At 36.7% G+C, this 9,309-nt stretch overlaps 2 protein-coding genes across 2 annotated transcripts; both read left to right on the top strand.

The window, feature by feature from the left end:
• Nucleotides 1–1,657: 1,657 nt before the first annotated feature.
• On the top strand, nucleotides 1,658–2,724 carry LOC110758501 (WEB family protein (DUF827)). The gene is made up of 2 exons (XM_021960377.2): nucleotides 1,658–1,976; nucleotides 2,070–2,724. The coding sequence occupies exons 1-2, from the start codon at nucleotides 1,830–1,832 to the stop codon at nucleotides 2,571–2,573; spliced, it is 651 nt and encodes a 216-aa protein (XP_021816069.1). The 5' UTR covers nucleotides 1,658–1,829; the 3' UTR covers nucleotides 2,574–2,724.
• A 2,853-nt stretch (nucleotides 2,725–5,577) lies between these two features.
• On the top strand, nucleotides 5,578–8,217 carry LOC110758526 (Transducin/WD40 repeat-like superfamily protein). The gene is made up of 10 exons (XM_021960407.2): nucleotides 5,578–5,735; nucleotides 5,827–5,915; nucleotides 6,032–6,233; nucleotides 6,333–6,399; nucleotides 6,514–6,613; nucleotides 6,702–6,815; nucleotides 6,936–7,073; nucleotides 7,211–7,295; nucleotides 7,613–7,662; nucleotides 7,754–8,217. Exons 1-10 carry the CDS (start codon nucleotides 5,729–5,731, stop codon nucleotides 7,895–7,897), a joined length of 996 nt encoding a protein of 331 aa, XP_021816099.1. The 5' UTR covers nucleotides 5,578–5,728; the 3' UTR covers nucleotides 7,898–8,217.
• The last annotated feature ends 1,092 nt before the right edge of the window (nucleotides 8,218–9,309 follow it).

The following is a 9,309-nucleotide window of genomic DNA, read 5'->3' as shown; positions in this document are numbered from 1 at the left end:
ACAAGGTTGTCAAACTAAGGCCCTGTTTGGGATTGCTTTTTAAGCCAAAAATCTAATTCACTTTAAAGTTAAGTAGTTTAAAGTGTTTGGTAAAAATAAAATATTCCAATTATTTTAACAGCAATGGCATTTTGACAGCAACTTTAAAATGAGGTTCTCGGTTGCTTTTCAAAGTTGTTTTAATTTTTTTTTTAAAAAGCATTTAATGAATTGTTTTAATTCCCAAAATACCGTCATTAATTTTTAAAAATGACACCACCTCCACTACCACATCCAACTCCACCACCTCCACCACCACCTCTACCACCACTACCACCACCACCACCATGCCGCCACCGCTACCACCATCTCCTCCTCTTCCTCAACCTCCACCACTACCTTTTCACCACCACCTTCACCTCCATCTCTTTCACCACCACTACCACCATATGATTAGCCCTAAGGTCTAAAATATCGATGGTTTCGGAAATATCGGTAGTCCAAAAATACATAAATTTCTATGGAAATATCAGGATATTAACAATATTGATAAAAATTGAATAAAAACTATGGAAATTGTAAGAAAAACTTGGAAATTTTTCTTGAAACTTTGGAGGATGTTTATTTAGTCAATTATTTATTACTTTATCATAAATAAAAAATTGGAAGGAAATGCAACGCATAATGGGTTTAACTGATTTAAGTTGATTATATAGCGAGCTAAAAAACATTGGGAGTGTAGAAAATATATAGTAATTAATGAAAGAAGATTAAACACACCAAAATAATTTATTGTCTTTTTTATCACAAAAGGTCCCTAAGGTTTGCGAAACTTTCAGGTTGCGTCCTTTATGTTTTTTTGTGTCATTGGTGGTCCTTAAGGTTAATACGTGTTCTCACAAATAGTCATTGCAGTTAGGTTCCGTCCAAAAATTTGTTAAATTGATGACGTGGCACACATGTCAATTATGGTGTTGAAAGAGGAAGAAGGATGTATCGTTGGGATTCAGATTGCTTGATTTATTTTAAAGCAAAGAGGATTTTTGAGAATATTTATATTTTTTTAATTGTTTAATATTTTGTTTAGAATAAAACAGATATTATTTTCCTATTAAGATTTTAACTAGGATTTTAATTATTTTCTTATTAGTTAAGTTTAGGATTATTATAGAATCTAAGGTTTCTTATTTTCTATTTAAGCCAACTTATGGAGTTGTATTTTTCATATTTTATGATATTATTAATTAAATTTAGAGATTTTCTCTATTTTCTAATGAATTCCGTTTTAGGGTAAATGAATAGCTCACAAGAGTCATTATTCTACTTACATGGAATACATGTAAGCTCAGGGATAACCACATTTATCAGATAACTCATAACAATTGCTTGATTTATGTCTTCAAACATAATCCATGTCTCTTAACCCATAAGAAGTGACAAAGCAGTACCACGAGACTTCACATCACACCTAATAATTGGCGGTATATATTTGTGATCTATCAATTACTTGGCTCCTAATACTTATTGATTTGTTTAACCCACATTGGTAACGGAAGGAAGCAGCCCAAACTCTGACAAGAAGCCAAGAGGTAACAAAGTGATCAAGATAGTCCAACCACTCTTGTCAACTTCAATTAACAAAATTCAGTGAAGTGGACGCCAAGGAAACCAAAACAAAAACCCCCCCATGATTTTTTTTCCTTAACTTCCTCTAAGCAAAGCTAGAACCACACCATCCATTTCCAACGACCTCCTCTTGCAGCTCCCCATTTTGAAACTTGTATTAAAAGGACCTTTCCTCATTAATTCCACTATTAATATCTTCTTCCCTTTCCTTGCGTTGATTGAGCATGATGAACACAGAGGAAGGCAAATTGGTGGTCATGGGCCGAGCAGAGATTGACACCAGAGCACCTTTCAAATCAGTGAAAGAGGCAGTCTTGTTGTTTGGGGAAAGAGTTTTAGTTGGAGAAATATATGCCAACAAGCTCAAAGAGGTTAGCTATAGCTCCTACCACAATACCATTTTACTTCTTATTTTTTTGTTGGGTCACATTTTTTCTAGTGTTAATGTTCAATTTCTATGTTAGATTGGAGCTGCAGGGCATGCTGCTTCTGCTCAATCAACAATTGGGGTCTTGGAAGCTGAGCTTGAAGAAACAAAGCGAAATCTTCAGAAAGTTAGAGAAGAAAACAAGTTAATGGCATACTGCATAAAGTCACTAAGAGATGATCTTGACCGTGCAAAGAAAGAGCTGCACAAGTACTTGAAGGCAAGAGAGTTTGATCAGAAGGACCCAGTTGATCCTGAGATTGAAGAAGAAGACCTTAAATTCATTGAGGATGGCGCCGCGAAGTTTGAAACCAAGATCATGTTGAGCCAAGACGCAGAGGAATTGGTGCAGAAGAAAAGATATGTGAAATTTGCAAGTCCTCCTACACTGGCCCAAGTCATTGTTAGCAAAGAAGACTTGGGGGAGAGAAACCCTTCTGTCAAGAAAACCAAGAAGAAGCCATTGGTGCCTCTGGTTGGGTGGCTTTTTGCCAAAAACAAGGCAATTCAAGAAGGGGGTGGGGGGTCTCCAAGAGCCTGAGGCTCTCATGAGCAGATTATGCAGAGATTATTAAGTAAATATATTCGTTTCAAGAATGTTTGTTGTTGATAAATGAAGCCTGCAAAAGGGTTTCCATTAACAGTCATTTTTATTGAAATAATCAGAGCTAAGGCATCATTTTTTTCTTTTATTTGGGTTCTCTCATTTTTCTAAGAAATAAGGAAATTGCTTCAAATTTTTGCAAATTTGTAAGGCGGGCTTGGGCCTAAGCTCAGCATGAATTATGTAAACATTTTATTATATGGGCCACAGAAGCATTGCAATTGTGCGCTGTTTACAATGAGCACACGCCGAATTAAAGTACATAAAAACCCACAAACCCATCTTTTTGTTGGATGATTATCCATCACCTCAATGAAAAATGTAACCATCACCCGAATAATTTACAAATGTATCGTATTTATTGATTATATCCTTACTTGAATAAGTAGTTAAGTTATGCAAGGGACTTGTAGCTCAAATGGTTAATAATATTTATCCATACACCCGAGATTCTAGGCTTGATTCCCCCTTCTTCTAAGATTTTAAGTTCGATCCCCCATTTCCAATTATGTAAGGGACTTGTAGTTCAAATAGTTAAGGGGCATAACCAATACTTCAAATTGCAAATTGATATGATACAAATAGTTTTCTTATATCACTACATTCGTTCACATTAGAAATCATCTTTTGAACCGATTATCAAAATGAGCTTACTGGAGCCCAATGAGCTAAAACTCGATCCAACCAGAATCCAACTAACCCAAAAACGGGTTGTATACACCTGAAATGGCCCGGGACGACCCCATTGAGGACCCTAATTAATTAAAAAATGATGGCTATGGTGAACACAACAACTCCCTTAATATATGAGCAAACAAACAGACCGACAGCAAGTCCAATTCGAAGCATGGTGGGGAGATTGACCCCCACGTACCATAGTTAATTTGCCCCATCTCTCTCACATGCTCAATTCTGTATTTGTAATTCATCCCCCATCCCACAAATTCGTGGAACAAATACATTAGGGCACATAAAAACAATACAATTTTCTTTCATTTTTCCAAGCCGGTAAGTCGGCGGAATCCAATAGGAACCATACATTAGTTATAGTTTCATTGAAAATTGTACACCCATGCACATGTAGCCATGTGAAGCCTAGCAGCGATGAAGACAAAAAAATTTATACTAGTAACATGCATCATGCATGCACGGCTATGAAGTCTACTTCAATTTTGAAATAAAATATATGTAACCAAACTAACGACTTAGTAATTTAATACATGCGGTGCTAATCACTCATTTGAGCTTAGTCTTCATTCCAGCATATGGTAAGACATTTGATTATGATTGTGAATATTTTTGTTATTTATTGGATACACCGTGTTCATTTATTTATTTTGTTACAAAATTGGATAACTAAATCCTTTTCAATTTATCGACTTAAAAAAAACATTTATCGATTTGAGTAAATCTTTGTAAAGATGATCTGGTCATATGATGGAAAACATTATATAGCAGATTCAAACAAGTGATTAGCGTAGTATTAAAACCCAACCAAAAAGCAAACTTATATAGATATAAATCTGAGTTGTCGTCCCATGCAACGCAATTAGATTCTCATATAAAAATATAGACCAACACCTTGACCCTTCTATCATATTCTCATAGTTCAAAACGACACCAAACCTTGAGAAACTCTAAAAGCAAAAATTATGAAAACCCATCTATGCATTCCCAGGATGAGAAGCAACGTCAACTCGTGCAGCAACAAAACCAAACGCCTGTCTCCGATGACTCTGCTTGAGCGGTTTCGCGAGGCGGTTTTCCGTTTGATCATGCTGTCTGCTGTCTCATCCAACAAGTCCACAAGCCACGCTGGCCGATCCAGCCCAGATGCGCAGCGGTATTATTGTCCACATGATGACCCTCACCACAGCGAGGCTGTAGCCGATTGCATCGAGTTCATCAAGAAAAAGGCTTCGCCGGAGGACGGCAACCGGGGCTCTTCCGCTAGTTCTAGTAAGCTCCATTGATGCCGTGGCAGATCGAGACGTGGTTATACCAGTTCTAGTTATGTGACATATTAGCAATTATTAGTTTTTATTTCATATTTGAATTTGTGTGAGTATATTGTCCATGAGTTTATGCCATTCTTTGTTTTTTTTTTCTTTAGATTTTCTTACAGAGGGAGAGGGTGTTTGCTGAGATTGTTAGGAGTGAATTGTAAATTGGTATATGCATTTACAGGGAATTAATTTCAGATTCATAAATTTGTCTTCTTTTTTTGTTGAGAAGCTTCTCAGTCGTTTTTTTTTTTTCAGTTATCAATGATTTAATTATCTAAATCTTTCCTAGTAACTGTTTGCTTAATTAAACTAAGCTAATCGTTTTATTTTACTTTTGTCCAACAATTAACAAAGAAGAAACACACTAGTATGGGTTTTCTCTTTTTTTGAGAATGCAATATGTATGGTGTTTGTTCCATATGGAATCGAATTTGCAAGGATGAGGTGCTTGTCTTTAATCAGAAAAAAATGAAAAAGCGGATAAGATGCTTGTGAAAAAACTTCGGTCCTCATAGCACTTTGTTTATAAAATGATACATATTAACGACACTGTAGAGAATTTCAGGAATTTCAATATCATGAACGAGAATATAAGATTTATTAAAACTTTTGTCATAAGATAATTAAAGGTGTATATCGGTTCAAAACTAATATACTTTAGTCAATTTGTATAGGATATAGATTCTATTGTGATGTTTTCAATCCAGTAAAGTTTAAATCAAACTCAATCATTCAATTGATATTGAATTGAATTGGATAATCGATTTCGACCATAAAGATAAATGAACTAAAGAAGAATTTGGGCTAATAAGAGACCCGACCCGAAAAGTAAAAGCACACGAGCTAACAAACCTGGTCCAAAGTCCATAAAACACAAATACGCACTGGGCTGCGCTTGAGCTCACCCAATATCAAACTTGGCGGGTTTAGATAAAGGGAAAATTCAGACTAAAAAGAAAAACGACCCTGTGTCTATTTCATTTATATTGCTGAAGGTTGGAGACGGAGGCAGGAGGCGGAGGGCTTCACTGAAATTTTCAATTTCCCGGAATGAGATAGACCCAGAACCATATTAACCGATTCCCAATGGCTGGTATGAAAAATTTTACATTTTTCGCTTAGATTTGGTGTCAATTAGTGGAGAATTACTGATTTTGTTTACTATTTTTGTTCTTGCTGTGAAGGGGGTTCAGAAAGAGAAGACAAGGTCTCTATGGAGCTGACAGAGGAAATTCTTCAAAGCATGGAAGTTGGGTTAGCTTTTAGAGACTATGTAAGTACTTTTATCTCTCCGTTTCTGGTTGTTTTCTTCATTTAATAAATAAATAAAAACCACCATTGTCTTAGAGCTTTGTGTATTTGAATCTGAGTATTTGCTTTTATGCTCAGAGTGGTAGAATTAGTTCATTGGATTTTCACAAGGCGACTAGTTATGTAGTGACTGCTAGTGATGATGAGTCGATTCGTTTATATGATGTCTCCACTGCAACATGCTTGAAGACCATCAACAGCAAAAAGTATGGAGTTGATTTGGTTTGCTTTACTTCTCATCCTACCACAGTTATATACTCTTCCAAAAATGGTTGGGATGGTATGCTTCCACTTTACCTCAACTACCATGTTTGATATTTATGTTTGTCAGCTGTGTGGCATACTTAGAATGTGTTGTTTATACGACTGGTTCATTCAGAATCCTTGAGGCTTCTCTCATTGCATGACAACAAGTACTTGCGCTATTTCAAAGGCCACCATGACAGGTCTGGTTTCTGAGATTATTGACATGTTTTTTAAACTCAAGTGGGTGGTTGTACTGAAGTAGTTGAACATATCTGTCTAATTGGAGAAATTGGGTTTTGAACTTTTGTGTTTAGGGTAGTCTCACTTAGCTTGTGTTCTCGCAAAGACTGCTTCATCTCCGGCTCTCTTGATAGAACTGTTCTGCTTTGGGATCAACGGGCTGAGAAGTGTCAGGTAGGGGCCTTGGCATATGGGTATTGGGTTCGGTTTCTTATATTACATGTCTTTCTTTGAATGATTATAATCTGTGTTCGTATTTTAGGGTCTCTTACGCGTACAAGGAAGGCCTGCCACAACTTATGATGATCAAGGGCTAGTTTTTGCAGTTGCCTTTGGTGGATGCATAAGAATGTTTGATGCCCGCAAGTATGAAAAGGTCAGTTTATATTTCAGTGCATATGGCAATTGAAATTTTGCAGCCGTGTAAACTGTTTTATCTGCATATGACAATTTAAGCGTGGCTGATCTGGTTGTCCAAACTGTTTCATCTTGTTAGGGTCCTTTTGATATCTTTTCTGTTGGGGGAGATATGTCTGATGCAAATGTTGTAAAGTTCAGTAACGATGGGAGACTTGTGCTTTTAACAACCACAGATGGACATATTCATGTTCTTGATTCGTTCCGTGGCACACTTGTAAGTTGCTCTCCTCAACAACTCAATTTTAATTTGAAAAAGTTTGCTCTCAACCAACTCAGATCATCTTGAATTTCTTGAATTTGTAGCCTTTACATAATTTAGTCTTTCTAATATGCTTTTTTGTCATTGTTTAGTTATCCACGTATAATGTAAAGCCAGTCTCCAGCAGTTCAACATTAGAGGCTTCTTTCAGCCCAGAGGGGATGTTTGTCATATCAGGTATGCATGTCTTCTGTTTCGTTTTTTCTTTATGTTGTACTTATATGTGCCTATTGTGCTGAGTGGGTATAAAATTCCCACATAATTGTCACTTACGATTTCTTGTGTCATGTGAGTAAACTCTGGGACATCGTCTTGTTGATTGCTGTTTAAATGCATAGTTTCTTCAAGGCTGTGGTTTCATTTTCATGCATACATCTTATTCAATATACTTCCCAAAAAACACCTGCTTTCCCTACCCCTGAATTCCACCCATGATAATTTAACCTGGCTGGACTGGCAGACAAATGATTTCTTGGTTTCCAAACTTTTGGCAGGTTCAGGTGATGGTAGTGTCTATGCGTGGAGTGTTCGGAGTGGGAAAGAAGTATGATAAATAATTTTCTGCCTTCTTCCATTCGCATTTCTTTGTTCTCCTTGGGCTTCTAAGTCACAATTAATGTTTGTAACCTATCCAGGTCACAAGTTGGATGAGCACTGAAAATGAACCTCCTGTTGTCAAATGGGCTCCGGGAAACCTCATGTTTGCAACTGGATCTTCTGAGCTATCATTTTGGATTCCAGATTTGTCTAAATTGGGAGCTTATGTTGGAAGAAAGTAGAAATTTTTGGTCATCTCCCCCCTAATTTCTAGTGCAAAGCAGTTCAAAAGTGCCATTTAATTGTCCATTTGTTAGTGAAACTTGAAGTTACAGCCAGAGCCAGAATTATTGTCATGATTCGGCCTTGCTTCTGGGACCCCATTGAACAGAAAAAGACAATTGTACTAACGTGCTAGTCGTTCTTTTTAAATCCAAAATATAGATTCTTAAAGGATTTATAGATGCTCTGCAAGTAAGGCCCTGATCGTATGGCCTGCTCTTTGTAAAGTCAGTGTCAAGCATCTAAATGTAAATTTTTTTACAGAATTATCACTTCCAAATTTTACATAGTGTGCATGTTCCATGATTGTAAATCGTATCATGAAGATGAAATGTCAGATCAGATATCAAGTGGTGGAGGCCACAGTCACACTGGTGCCAAAATAGGCGTTTTCTAATGTTGAATTACGATATGGCAACCATGCCACCTCCTATATGCGTTAGTAATTGACAGTCGTTGATGGGGGTAGACGATGCACATATCAACAATATTGAGTAGTCTATTGAAGCATGGAGAACCGACAACCGTGGATGGTGTGGATTCTGCACCCGAAAAACTTGAGATTCACTTAAAATTCAAACTAAGGTCAGACTACTGAAGTTCTCCATTCCAAGAGAAGAAGATAAAGATAAAACTCATGTGGGAGAGATTATGGAAATGTTAGTAAGTGGACATATTATACGTACGGGTAAAGCAAAATGTCTTATGGGCCAAGCGGACCAATAGGTAAAAAAATATTGAATTGCAATATATATAGTTGTGATGAAAATGGCAAGCAAACCAACTTGGACCATGGCTTTGAAGGCTTTTACATAGAATTGGCTGAAAAGCATGATGTATGTCATGCCTCATTTTGCTGGTAAGGGACATTACGTACTTGAAGCCTCAGAAAGCTTTAAAGATCTTCTTCGATCCACACCTAAATCTCTCTTATATCTATCAACCAGGAACAAGAAGCATTGTCTGTTAGTTACTTCTTTGAAGAGACCATGCTCTCTGTTTTTTTTATTTTTTTCACTCTTGAGGCTTTGTATGCTCTAAACGACAATTAGGGTCAGCCCTAAGCTATAAAGTTTGAATTTCTGTCAAACCAGAAAAAGGAATGCATCCACCCAAAATCTTGTTGATGGGGACCTCATTTATAGAGCTGTCCACAAGCTGAGCTCTACCAGACGCAAGAAAAATTGACCCCAATTGTGAATATATATAATATTTCTGTTGGTGAATGTCTTTGTGAATGTGTCGTATGGCTCATGTCACGTTCATTTGTACACACATTTCATTTCTGCTTCTTTAACTCATTTCGTACTCATGTGAAGAAGATGCCATTTACACTCGTCAAAGTTTTAAGTGATTGTAAATCCAATGGTAT

Source organism: Prunus avium, chromosome 7, assembly GCF_965620075.1.
Source record: "Prunus avium chromosome 7, drPruAviu1.hap1.1, whole genome shotgun sequence".
Taxonomy (NCBI): domain Eukaryota; kingdom Viridiplantae; phylum Streptophyta; class Magnoliopsida; order Rosales; family Rosaceae; genus Prunus; species Prunus avium.
Note: the sequence above shows the minus strand (reverse complement) of the source record. Positions and strands in the feature narration are given on the sequence as shown.

What these genes read in the sequence shown, in the direction of transcription:
- LOC110758501 (XM_021960377.2), top strand. Translation starts at nt 1,830, where the DNA reads ATGATGAACACAGAGGAAGGCAAATTGGTGGTCATGGGCCGAGCAGAG. An exon ending in ATGCCAACAAGCTCAAAGAG is followed by an intron (nt 1,977 to 2,069) that starts GTTAGCTATAGC and finishes TTTCTATGTTAG; the next exon opens with ATTGGAGCTGCAGGGCATGC.
- LOC110758526 (XM_021960407.2), top strand. An exon ending in TTCCAAAAATGGTTGGGATG is followed by an intron (nt 6,234 to 6,332) that starts GTATGCTTCCAC and finishes TGGTTCATTCAG; the next exon opens with AATCCTTGAGGCTTCTCTCA. An exon ending in GTGTTCGGAGTGGGAAAGAA is followed by an intron (nt 7,663 to 7,753) that starts GTATGATAAATA and finishes TAACCTATCCAG; the next exon opens with GTCACAAGTTGGATGAGCAC.